A 13,751-nucleotide genomic window follows, 5' to 3' on the forward strand; every position below is an offset into this window, starting at 1 on the left:
AGATAGCCTGGGAACTGAACCCCAACACACATTGGTTCCTCAGAAAACAATGTGAAGACAAATAAGGAGAATCAATTCAGAGCACAGAATAATCCACATGTATACAGGTAGTCAGAGACTGAGCTTCAAGCTCTGGGTTCAATCTGTCCTCCTACTGCAAGTATAAGCCAGACTTAACTGATCTAATTAATCAAAATCCAATGCAAGGAGGAAAAGGACTAGCACTTTAACTCCTATAAAGGACACCATAGTTACTGAGAAGTATTTGGCAATAACTGTTCACCAAACACCAGTCATCACACAACTCAGATCACTGCTCACAAAAGCAGCTATTCGTTCCTTGTGAATGGCAACAATAGCTGCTGTACTCAACTCTCTAGGACAATATAACTGCTATACGGCCAACAAATTACACATCCCAAGTAAGGAAAACATCTGCCTGAAATATTGTTCAAGAAAGTTACAATTCAAAACAAACAGCATAATGATATAATTCCACAATCTGCATTAATTTAGTTCCCATCCAAATTTTTAAAAGATCCTTAACAGAATACATGAGGAGCCATAGGAAACTATCTGTATCCTATTTATCTCACTGACTACCATTTACTCATGAATCGTCAGGTTAGCCCACCTCGCATGCAAATCATATCCCAGAGCTCAACATTAAAACATCTCAGCTACTGCACTGGTCAGCTAAGGCCAAGGTACGGTAGAACTAAAGCTTTTTGTTTGAATAATGACTTGATAATTGAAGATGAAGTTAAACCTCTCTACCAAACATAACCCAAAAGGCTCTGGTAGTGTAATCAATAATGTACTTTCAGTTTCACACTCCAAAACAGAGAGCCAAAATGACTTCAGCAAAGTGGTCTGAGATGTCTGCCTCACAATATACTTGTGCATTACTAACACTCTAGACTCCTCCTTGGGTTAATTTAGTACCACAGACAATTAATTTTTTTTTGAAAAGTAGCAACATTTGTTTTTATAGGTACTAATTGTTACAAAATTAGTTTTTATAGGTACTGTTTCACAGAAAAAAATTCACAACCTCAGTAAATTATGCAAGGGCACTTCAAAATAAAATTCATATTACACATTAAAAAAGCACTTACAGAAAACAAATTATATTCAGTCAATTCTTTACTGAAAATGGCAAAAGCAATTTAAAAACCCTGAAACTTCTCTTTCTTTGTGCATTTTTATTCTGATACAATGCATCACTATTGAATTTACTGGAACTAACAACCTGGCCAACGTGTGCCCCCATTAACAGTCCACAGTATTTGACTGGGTTGACGAGTCACCCATTGAGCAGCAGAGGGTTCAAAGTGCAACTTCAGAACAGCAGCTTTTGAGGCATCCACAACCACATCACTGAAGAACTCTCAATCTATAATTATACTGACAAATTATGTCAAATTGTTTACACAAGAATCAGTTATAAAGTAGCTGAATTAAACCAGTAACATTTTATCCAGCAGAAGAGTCATTAATGTGGGGAAGTGGAAAGAGTCTGGTAAATATACAGTATGTTATACAATGAATATCCAAATCAATAAATGTTGCCAATTCAACTTTAAAAATGACTTACAAACCATGTAGTTAGCAGGGAGATATGGCACACTTATGCATTTAATTGTAGAATGTAGGTTCAAATCCCCACCTGGTGAGAGAAAGCACCAAGTGGAAGTCACACATTTCAATAAAGGGAGAGAGAAGAAAAAAAACCCTGGAGGGCAAGTCACACCCAGTTTGCTCTTGTATTCCTTCCACAGGTAGCTGCAGAGCAGCACTGCAAGTATCCTTAGGCTGATTACTCTTCAATCCTGACATCCAGATAATGGCACATGATACAACAAGATGAAGTTTTCACATTATCATTTTCCACCTCAATTTTAGAACAAAAAATGATTTTCAGTAAATATGTTGAACAGAAGAAATGCAAAAAAAGATTCAAATATGTTTTGATGTACAGTGATTTCCAAATAAAGGTTTTAAGAAAAAACCTGAACATCCTTCTTTTAAATGTTAGTTACTTCAAGAGATTTGTGAAGAGATTACAGAGATTAGGCAAGACTCCTATATGTTGGAACTGCAATAAAATTAGATGCCATGAGAATCAGCCGTTTCAAATTTACAGTTTGAGTTAAGTTAATGGAAGTGGATCATACAATCATTAATTAACACCAAATGTCAGCTAAGATTCTGTAGACAAGCTGCTCAAGCGATTTTCATTCAGTTCCCCACCACTTACACTGTACACGCTGATCACAAGTAGCTGCCTATATCGGGCAAACAGCAGTAACCATTTACTATTTCTACTGAAGTCAAATACAAAAGGCGCCGCCTTTTAACACATTATAACAATGCCAGCTATTTCGGACAGCAGTGGATCACTCTTGCCGTATTACATATGTATCCCATATAACTCAATCAGTTACATTTAGAGATTCTACTACAGTTGAATAATATGGTCAAGAAAGTTATTTCTAATTGTGAGCAGCAGGTGCTCCTGGGAGCTTTGGGTTTCTCTATTGGCCACAGCTATCCAATTAGACTGAAAACCAGAAATCCTTTGCTCCTTATTTCCAAGAGGACAATGTGCTGTTTCCAAATCTAGATTAGTCCCAAATGTTTTTCCCTACCCTTACTAGTTCCTTGAAAATTGAGCCAGCAGAATGATCCAAGAATACAAAGTCTGTTATAAAAGCTCTGGTCTCTCACTCAAATACTCACACACAGAATGCTAGATGCAGTTTTATTGTATCTATTTTTATAGCGGGCAAATCACATGAACACCAACACACCCGCTATAAGTGGTGGGGGTGTATATGATTGTCAGGGTTATGAAATAACAATTTAAAACGCTGTCTCGTCAACCCCGAGCAAAGATAAACAATCCATACCATCTATCTTTTTTTACTATGATCCAGCCATAGAAATTTCCATTAGGGCTTTTGATGCCAACCCATGGTTAGCCTGCCAGTAGCGATTGAACGGCAGATTGAAGAGGCACCCAACACAACCTGGCAAAGCTCAATTCTGAGAATGCCACGCTTATTTGCTCACTTACAATTGAAACAATATCTTAGTGTGGAATCACGTGACAACAGTAATATATTGTTTTAGCCCATTGTAGTTTCGTTTCAGCAACGGGATTTAAATCTAACCCTGGTTGATGGGATAAAGCCCATCTTTGTTTCTTTTTCTAACTACAAGTCCAATGTGAAATTAGTTTCAAAAATCTCAACCAGTTCCTAACAAGCGAATCCTGACCAAAAACTGACACACTGTACAAATGAGCATGACATTGGCAGTCTCACTCCTGTGGCCTGAAGCTGTATGTGAACTGGGAAGGGGAACTCTTTTGAGGTTATATTTAAGGCAAATTATTGGGATGCAGTTGGAAGAGTTTGTCTCTGTAAAGCCCACATTATAAATTGCCCTGGAAGTTGGCAAAAAGTTAGAAATGGTCCAGTACCCCTGTACAAACATGCTTCACTTTAATACAAGCACATATTTATTAAAAAAAAACATTATTTATATAGCAATTTAGTGCTGTGGACTAATGACGACTAGAATCTGGATTAAGGGTGCCCAAACATTTCAATCAGGACTCTTGCATCAGTCAGAACATCAGGCAAATTGTGCAGCTCCTGGTTACAGCATTATAGTATTGGCAGAAACTTTCAGCAGGAAAATGGAATGTTTTGCAGGGCATGGAGAACCTGGCGAGGAAAATATATAAATAAATAAACAAAAAAGGAAAATATATAAAACAAAGAAGGATATGGAAGAAAGAACTCTCAGTGCCTCATCACATCCTCAAGATGTCTAGATGTTATTAGCCAGGTTTATTAATTTCTTCTACAGTAGTCACTGTTGCTACATAGGCAAGTACAAAGTTAATTTATGCAAAGCTAATGTGTGCGATTAGATTCCACATACTGTAAATGAAAATGAATACTCATTTTTTTTTGGTGACTAATTCTTGATACAAATTGTTGCTATGGTTTCACCATGGGTTTCTGGTTTAAATTTACCTTTTGAGCTATTGCAAGTGGCATCCTTCTGCTCCAGAGATCCAGCTGCATTTATATTAACCGACTCAGCAAAATGTGCGCTTGCGATGAATAACCTATGCTTTAATCCCAACCTTAATTTTGGTTGAATTTTTTTTTGTTGAAAATTTCCCTTCCCTAATGAAAATCCTGCATACTAGACCTAACCTGACCCAAAAATAAAAACTGCTGACATATCAACCTCAAGATCTTTCTTCTTAACACTTGCATGCAACTGGTTACAGAACCACATGGACAAAGGTTTACCAGTAGGTCACTTGCCTACCCTTTCAATCATGAAAATGGAATGAAGGTGGTGGAGAGAGGAGTTTAAACACAAATCAAAAATCAGTATACCAGTGACCACTGTTTAAATGCCTGTGCATTTAAGTTAAACAAAAACCATCTCAATGCGAAAATCAAGGCATGGTGCTATAAAATGCACTGAACCATAATGGCCCGAGTTTTGTATATTCCTATGTTCCTAACCATCACACTTGTCCAGTAGTACAGGCAATACATGTTCCTTGAGGGATGCAGCTATGCAACAGGTACACTGATGAATGTTCCAAGTGTGATCAATCAATTAGGTTGCATTTTACAAACTATTGTAGCTCCAATTGCCTGAACAGTTACAATAACTACAGTGAAGAACAAGTTATTCTTCCCAAGTAAGCAGAATGCCATACACCGAGACAAATTGTCGACACGGTTTACTGTTTATTTAAATTCAGCCTTGGATTTTTTTTTTAAAAACTCAAGAAAAAAAGGTTTTCTTGGTGTGTTAGTGAGATGCAACGCTCAGCTGTGCTGCTTTGGACAGGTAGAGAAACCAGATTACCACCTAGGAGGCAAAATTAAAAATTAACCTCCCCCCCACCCCCAACGACAAATGAACTGGGGAAATCTAGAGGAGAAGCCCTGAGCTGCTGTTGCATCACTCCTACCAGCCAGTCGAGAGAAGTATCAGCAGAGGTCTGGGAGCAGTACAGTCATAGGATATTAATGATATTTTAAGAAAACTAAAATAAAACAATTAAACCCAAGTGGAGGAATATTTCTGTTGATCCAACAGAACCACAATTTCCAATGTGGTCAGGCTAAAAGAGCAATGTAGCTGTACCTTTCCACATGCCTGTAGTTTTATCCAGTTTCCCAGGCAGTAAACTGCAGTGTGACAGATAAGCTCGGCTTATCACTGTATATTCTGCTTATATTCAAGTAACAGATCAGCAAGACCATTAAAATGAAAATGCATTACTGTTTCTTGCCAATTTTCTCCCATTCCTTCTGAAAGCACTGGTATTTGCAGTTCCATAGGCATTGGAAATCCTCTAATATTTCACCCATTTCTAAATCAAAAATGTCTTAACTGGAATGTATTTTTATAAACCGTCTGCTCCTTTCTATCAGATGCTTCAAGCACTGCCAATGTATTGCAGTAGGTCTGGCTTGAAAAGTTCTCTCATTATTTCACCAGTGTTGACCTTACAGAATTCAATTAATCCTTCAAAGTATGCATCTGTCTCAATGACTAAGCAATTTCATCTCTTGCATAACCCCCTTGTCAGATTTTATTTTCAGAGATAAACTTTACATGAGTAAGAGCCATTCCATGTGAAGCAATGCTCACACTACATCTAAGCCCTGAATGCATCAAAAATCCTCAACAGAGGCTTTTTGCAACTAAAATATTTTATATTATGCACTTACCTCTGTTAGCTTCTTGGTAGACTTGAACTTTACCCGGTTCTACGCCAAGTCGCCTAAAATTGAAGATGAGGAATAGCCCTCAAAAAAATCGTTCCTCAAAAACTATATTGCTGACTTTTATACAAAATTAGGGCATAGACACAAGAAACGTCTGCAATAGGATAACTGAAGACATGGAGACAAAAATTTATTTAAAAAAAGTTTTGGGTACTAAAATCTTCCAAACAAATCTGCATCAAAACGTTGAACTGATTACTGTAAAGTCGATAGCTGTTATAGAATTACAAGCCGTTATAGAACCAATCACATTTTTCACTATAACATTAATCAAATTAAGGAACACATTTCATCAATGGCTCAGTGGGTAAGTGGTTCAGCATAATGAACCAACTGATCCCAGGTTTGATTGCTGGTATGTACTAGAATGCCTGATCTTACTGGTGGTGGCATGGGTGGGCACTACAAATAGGTTTGATGTACCAAGACTTGGGGGTGGGGGGGGGGGGCGGGAGAAAGGAGGCAAAGGAAGGAAAAAAACATTGTTGGGTTGCCACTCCTGACTACAGGCCACTGACTTCTTTTGCTGGAAACTGTGCGTTGTGCAGTGGGTAAAGAGTATGTCTGACTTAGATATAATGGCACACTATGGTCGAATAATCAGCTGACATTCACCATATGCTCACATTTGAAAAACAGCCACTTGGCTGAGGTAATGGAGTTTCCAGCACTTGTGGAATCACACCTCAATATAGGCGTTACCATGTTCAGTGCAGGAGGAAAGAAAGCAGGAAGTGGGGAGAGCTCGAGGTAAAAGTTCATTTCCAGAATACGTCCAACGCAATAAAGTTACTGATTAAAAAAGACATACCATGTTAAAAAAAACTGCAAGAGGGTGCTGGAGAAAGATGAGCAACCTTGTCTTGGTTAGGCCCACAACTGCACAATCTGAATCATTATGGCAAAATCAACAGTGAAAATCTATAATGCAGCAAGCTTATTCGAGACCTGTTTGACTGGGCAAGGTTCTAAGATTCATTCTATAAACAGATGCCACTGATTCATACCTAACATAACAGTTTGGTTGCTAAAAAAAGATTTTAATGAGCTGCGCAAACCCGAGGGTTAATCTTTTGAGAACCCACTTCAAAATTAAAGGTACGTTCAAAATAAAAAAAAAAGCCTGTGGTTAACTTTTTGCTCAGGACCACGTTAAAAACCTCTCAACAAAAATTTTATTTACTATTGTATTTAATATGAGGGGCGTGGGTGGAGAAAAAAAAACCTCCAAAACAAATGCCCGTTATCAATACAAACAGAATGTAACTTTGACAACTAAGGCGACATTTTGACACAGTATTCATCAACTGCAAAATTACTTTTAGTGGTATTACTCAGCATAGTGAAACTCTCCAGGCAAAACCATAATTTAAATTTTTTTTTAAACTCGAGTTTCAACTGTTAAGCTCAATCGTTTTGGATTATTTATGTAGGCCACTGCCCTCACTACTCTGAATATTTTCTCCCCTCCTTTCCTGAAAAAGCTGACTCATGTGGTTTATGGCTGCAGTCACTGTCCGTCGCAGCCAAGCAGCCAATTTTCAATCAAATCAGTAGCTTATATAATCATGGGAGGGGAGGAGTTAGCCAATCAACATCCCCATGGAGCGTTCTCTTCAAGTGTGGGGACCATTACAAATGACATCGACACATGCCCACTTTCCAGCTAGGATCACTGGATAGTGAACTGGGCAAAAAATTCTGCCTACTTTAATCAACTCTGCTAAGATCAAGGGCATAGAGGCCAATTATAACACACTTGCTGCTGAAAGTCCACTAACACAGCAGAAACCTGATCTTTATAATTCTGTACCACAGTGGGTGGCACATTTGTTCACCGAGTCATCAGGGTTGGCAACAGTGCTACAGAGTAAAGTAGTGGGAAAATGTTAAAATCTGCATAAAGAGCTCCTGTAAATTACTCTCAACAATCTACTAAAAGAAAGAAAAGATAGCATTACACAAAACTGAAATACTGGGGCAGTATGAATAAGTAACAAAAAAACCAGCTCCTCCTCTCTCTTTAATGCCTGAATCTTAAATGAAAAACTAGTTGTACTTCTGCCCTATTGCTATGCAAGTTCTACCAACTGTAAAGGTTTGACCTTAATAAGGAATCAAAGGGTAAAACACCAACCCTACAACACCTCAAAAAGGACAAAGCAAAGAAGCATATTGAAATAATTTAGTTAATTGTTCTTTTAGCAGAATACATGAAAATCCACACAAGTTTGGATGTTCAATCTATTTACTGTAAAATCTGGTGCCCAAGTTGCATCTTTATGTATTCTTTTTACATGAAACATTAACTGCAATTTAAGTTTGCTGAATTTTTACTAAAGATCCAGAAAAATATTGGTACTTTAAAAAAAAATCTATGCCAATAGTTGAACAAATTTTAGTTATAGGAGGTAAATTATGGTTAAATGCAGTTTTAGTACTATCAAAACAAGGAATATCTTAAATGTAATTCGAAGTGTTGTACAGACTATCAATGGTTTCAGGCAGAAAACTATTTTTAATCTGGAAACAAACTGTATTAAACCAGCACTACCCCAACGTGACCCTACAAATATGAATAATTCACACATGTCACTGTGTTTGTGCATTGGGGGGGGGGGGGGGCTGTCCCTGTGCCAAAACAAAAACTGTACCATTTTGATATTTATGGAAGCAAAAACAAACTTTGGCAAACACTGTGATGTCTGCCAGGAAAAAGTTAAATTTAAAATGTATAACTTCCCGGTGATTGTATGTGTGCACACATCATAATACATCCCCTTTGCAATGGATTTGTCCTTCCAAAAAATCATGCAGATTAAAAATTTTGCAAAAAAAAACTATGGGGGAAAGTAGCTTGAAATTCGTGTCACTCAATCTTGGGTAATAATATGTTACAATGGTTTAAAATGTGTCTATATACTTACTCTGTAATCTTCCTGGCTAATTCAGTGTAGGCTGCACTCGAGTTGGCAGAGAACAGCGCTAGGCCACCTTTAGTTACGTTCATGGTTGATGGGTCCTGAAACTTCCTCTCAGAATAATTTTTTTACCCCACTCAACGTCAAATCACCTGCAATATCACCGAAGAGGAAAACAAACTGGTTTAATATATTACTGCAAAGTAGGCACCATTTTAAAATAAAACTACTGCCGGTTTCGATAGCATTAACTGTACCTGTTAAAAAAAATAGCAGTCTTTGCAAATATAAAACAAATATTAACGCCAAAAATATATAACATGCAGCTTTTATAAGGAGAGTATTTGATAGCACCCACCCTACACCAGCTCAGCAGCGTGCTTTAAATCCACTTGCAAAGCCACATTGGCTCTGCCTGCAGTTCCTGTCACATGTGACCTGCTGTAAAGAGCCCCTTCACCCAGAATTAGATTAGCGCCCATTTTCGGAGCCCCGAATATTGGTCGAGGCCCAAAGGCCATAAAACGTTATCAATCCTTACCACCTCTCACCACCACAACAACAAAAAAAAAATACATAGCCACCTGGCAGGACACTCGCTGCCCACGGGAGCCTCGAGCTCGACTGATGATCAACAAAACGCGTACCCACACACGGTCCTTTTTACCCCCACTGGGAGATGGCCAATATGACCGGGGCGAAGGGAGGGAGGAGATAGTGTGCGAGGCCGCTTTCATCCCGCTCCTCACCTGTCCCGTTTGTTCTCTTCCTCCTGCCGCTAACGCCGTCGTTACCAGCTGCCTCGAGGCTGCTCCCGCGCGCCCCCCAACCACCCGGCTCAGCGTGAACGTCCTCTCACAGCGCGCGAGCGCCGCTCACAAAGGAACAAGAGCAACTGCAAAGGGGGGCGCGCGGTGCGCGCACGATTTCTCCTTCCCTCTCGCTCGCGCGCCGCCCCCCCAGCCCAGCGTTGCTAAGCAGCGACGCTCCGAGAGGAAGAGCGTGACCCTGAGAGCCAAGCAGCGAGTTAAACTGGTCAAGTGAGGTTGTCACTTTTTGGTCCTGCTGAGTTAGCTTACAAAGGATTCGGCTGAAGAGTGTGTGTTTAGTGACAGTACTTCATTTGCATGTTTAGCGAATAGATGCAGATATTGACTTTTAATGGCAATCCAATCAGAATTAACTCTTCTGTCGTGTTTTCCCTGATATCAATGTCTGGTTGCCGAGAGAATGCAGAAAACAAGCACAGGCAGCGGAAGGAGCACACGGCAACCCAGACTCCCCACCCACCCTTTCCTTCAACCACTGTCTGTCCCACTTGTTACAGACTGTAATTCCCGTATTGGACTGTACAGTCACCTGAGAACGTACTTTTAGAGTGGAAGCAAGTCTTCCTCGATTTCAAGGGACTGCCTATGAATGAATGAATCAATAAGTTGGTCCTGTAATTATCGAAATGGGAGAAATTAATGCAATCAACCAAGGGCAATGTTTCCTTAAATACGAATGCTGATTACAAGATGCTTACTATGAAGAAGCTCATCATAATTTATCCATCCAGAACAACCCTACAACAACTTGCATTTACGTAGTGCCTTTTTAACACAGACAATTGTCCCAAGGTGCTTCACAGGGGTATCAAAAAAATGGATGCCAAGCCAAAGAAGGAGATGCTCCACTCCCCAATTGCTACATCTAATTAGCCTGGATTTTGCTGGATTGTGGCGAATGAACGGTACTCGCCGTTCATTACACTTACACTTGCCCACAGACTTTGAAGAATCCTTACTGAGGCATGCAGAATCTGAACCAGGAAGTGTAAGTGCCACAGAGGTTGTTTGGCAGTAATTAAGACTTATCCCACTGTTAAAAATTCACTTACACTTGAATGAACAAGGCCTGTTTTTCTGGCATGTTTAATGGGTATCTATCACGTAAATCCTGCCACTTCACACCCTTCCATGTATTTGAATGCTGAGTCTCTCGCCAACATACCGGTATAGAGCAGCTTTTTGAGGAGCAGAGGCATCTCAGGCTGCAACTTCCTGATTTCCGCGATTATGCAGTTGCTGTCTGATTTGCACCGTAATAACGGTGAGCTTCGCCGTTATTTCTACTGCAATATCCGGGCCTATAATTTTTAAATGGTTCCAAGGTTTACACCTGAACCACTCTTCCCAGAAATCCATTCTGAACGTTTATCACCAACTGTGTGTGAAGGACATCCGGATGTCAGTCCCACAGCTGTCTTTTGCAAGTTTCAATCTGTCGTACTCCTACAGTTTAATTTAAAGTTATATTCTGGATTAAATGTTTCCATTCCATTTGCTATCATAAAACTACCTCTCAGATGTGTCCTTTCCAGGCTGAAACCTAAGTCTCTCCAATCTTTCCTCATAACTGAAATCCTTGATACTAGAGATGAGCGTTGTGGAATGTGATCAGAACTGGGTCGGGACCTATTCTCAGGATATGGTCTGTCTAGACCACTGTACCATTTGATGTTCCCATTAATGCTATTGTACTTTTTATCATAGAATCATTAGACTGATACAGAACAGAAGGAGGCCATTTGGCCCATTTTGCCTGTGTCGTCTCTTTCAAAGAGCTATCCAATTAATCCCACTCTCTGCTCTTCCTGTATAGCCCTAAACATGTTTTCCCTTCAAGTATTTATCCAATTCTTTTTTTAATGTTACTATCTTAACTGCTTCCATCACCCTTTCAGGCTGTGCATTCCAGGTCAAAACAACTTGCTGTATAAAAAAAATGTTTCCTCATATTGCCGCATGTCTGGTTCTTTTGTCAATCACCTTAAATGTGTCCCCTCTGGTTACTGACCCTTCTACCACTGGAAATAATTTCTCTTTATTTTCTTTATCAAAACCATTCCTGATTTTTGACAACTCTATCAAATCTCCTCTTAATTTTCTCTGCTCCAAGGAGAACAACCCCAGCTTCTCCAGTCTCTCCACATAACTGAAATCCCTCATCCCTGGCACCGTTCTAGTAAATCTCTTCTGCACTCTCTCTAAGGCTTTGACATCCTTCCTAAAGTGTTCTTCCTAAAATTGAATGCAATACTCCTGCTGAAGCCTAACCAGTGTTTTATAAAGGTTTAGCATAACTTCCTTTTGTACTCTATTCTTATTATTCGTATATCTATTAACATCATGTTGCACTGGACTTTTCTTGTTACCAGATGCTTTGCAAGGTTGTTTTGTGTGAAGGCACCAATTTTGTTTTAATGAAGATGCAGCTTGATAATATTGCACAGTGCATTGTTTTACACATTTTAATATAGTGCTGCATTGATTTCCAGGGCACTTAAAAGTAAAGCTTTTAAATTGAGGATGAGGCTCCTATAATCAATTATAATTTAGCTAGCTGAAGGCTTGACAACAGGAAGTAGAAGCTGAACTTAAGTGGTCGTGACTGGTGAAAATCAGCAGATGTATTTTCTCTGTATCCTGCTCCTCATATTATTTGTAAGTAACACGTACAACTGTCCATATTGGGAAAACCTAGTTGTGAGATATTGATTTATGAGCCAACCACATACCCGAGTGTTAGTGTGAATGTTTTCTCAGAAGAATCACTCAACACTCAGAGTCGGTTCCAACGCCAATGCGGCCTTTATTTTTGCATGCGGGGAGGAAGCCTCAGGACTGGATCCAGGCACTTCTCTCCGCGAACAAAGAAACTCATCGATATTTATATGTTTTACAATAGTTCTTTACAGTTACTCAGCCCACTTCGGCTGGACACAATCCAATCATAACGATTATAGATTACATATAGGTTTCTTTAACCCAATAGAATTCCCCTGATACCTCAGGGGCTGTACGTTCGGTTTTTGTCAGCTTGGGCTGATTAATGACCTCATTATGTGAGGCAGGTTCTCCCCTTATCTCTGTTCCTCGGGGCTCGGCTGTGTGAAGTCACTGATTATACCAGTGTACTATAATGGTTCGTTATAATTATCTTGTATCCAAGGCATTCCTGGTAGTGGGCCTCACAGGGTCATTGCTCGGTCATTGCTCGGTCAGCCCCAGTTCATTACTTGACTAACGGGGTTCCCATCATGCTTGGGCAGCCATTTTATATGTGGCCACTTTAAACTTATATGAGTTTAGATATATTCAGCAGGTGCCTAATGCCTACAACAATTCCCTCCTTTCGGTAAAGGGACTAGTCCTAGTCCCCCTTTAACCGACCGCCCTACTTTTATTAGATTTTGTGCACGGCCCGGTACTCCCTGCCTCAACGTGCTGGCCAGTCACACGGTTTCAGGAGTCCCGGTTGCTTAAATCAAATTAACAAAGGCCAAATCCTCCTGCCCCTTTATTAGACAGGCTTGTTTAGTATTTGGGGACCGGTCATGGGTCCCTCTTCGTCGTGCTTGGTGCCTGCATGCCTGCATACCTGGCAGGCCATTATGCCCCATGTTACTGCTAAGATCAATTGTATCCCGACCAGTATGTGTGAAATTATTCGAATCCAAGGATGGATGTTCACATTTATTCCCCAGTCCCAGACCTTTCTCCACCAACTCTGACTTTGTAAGTCTACATCGATATCTTCTTCCAGTACTTTGATTTTAGTTTGCAGTTGGTGGTAGAGCTTTACGGATTGACCCACCCTGAGCCTCAATTCTCGTAATACTTCGGTTAGATGTGGGATAGGGACCTGCTCTGGCTCGTCATAATCCTGCAAATGATCGTGGAGCTGATCGGTTACATCAATAACTTCGGGCTTCCGGCGCCTAACCTGAGTGATATGCGCTTGCTCGATCGTGACAGGTCGTAGCGGCGCAAAGCAAAAGTTCGGCTGTGGTATCGGGCACTGCAGGTCATTATACCGGTATGAACGCTCTGTGGTAGAGACGCAGTATCTTCCCTTCCCTCCGTAGCCTACCCTCACGAAGTGCCTGTGTGCGGGCACTATTTCTAGTACACACCCGTCGGTTCGGTTAAACCCGCACTCGTCTAGC

The 13,751-nt window shown here is 40.1% G+C and overlaps 1 protein-coding gene across 12 annotated transcripts in view; it reads right to left on the minus strand.

Annotated features, from left to right (window-relative positions):
* The window catches only part of prpsap2 (phosphoribosyl pyrophosphate synthetase-associated protein 2), a 38,469-nt gene extending 28,591 nt beyond the window's left edge, over nucleotides 1–9,878 (minus strand). For 8 of the 12 annotated variants that reach the window (XM_070901119.1, XM_070901114.1, XM_070901116.1 and 5 more), the window contains exons 1-3: nucleotides 9,508–9,702; nucleotides 8,765–8,910; nucleotides 5,781–5,833 (exon numbers count right to left, since the gene is read on the minus strand). In XM_070901119.1, coding sequence (XP_070757220.1) covers nucleotides 5,781–5,833; nucleotides 8,765–8,847 — 136 coding nt within the window. In that variant the 5' untranslated portion in view covers nucleotides 8,848–8,910; nucleotides 9,508–9,702. Of the gene's footprint in view, nucleotides 1–5,780; nucleotides 5,834–8,764; nucleotides 8,911–9,015; nucleotides 9,031–9,116; nucleotides 9,186–9,507; nucleotides 9,703–9,837 lie in introns of those variants that run through there. The other 4 variants (XM_070901112.1, XM_070901111.1, XM_070901113.1 and 1 more) reach the window with 4 other exon arrangements.
* Between the last annotated feature and the right edge of the window lie 3,873 nt (nucleotides 9,879–13,751).

Source organism: Pristiophorus japonicus, chromosome 15 (assembly GCF_044704955.1).
Source record: "Pristiophorus japonicus isolate sPriJap1 chromosome 15, sPriJap1.hap1, whole genome shotgun sequence".
Taxonomy (NCBI): domain Eukaryota; kingdom Metazoa; phylum Chordata; class Chondrichthyes; family Pristiophoridae; genus Pristiophorus; species Pristiophorus japonicus.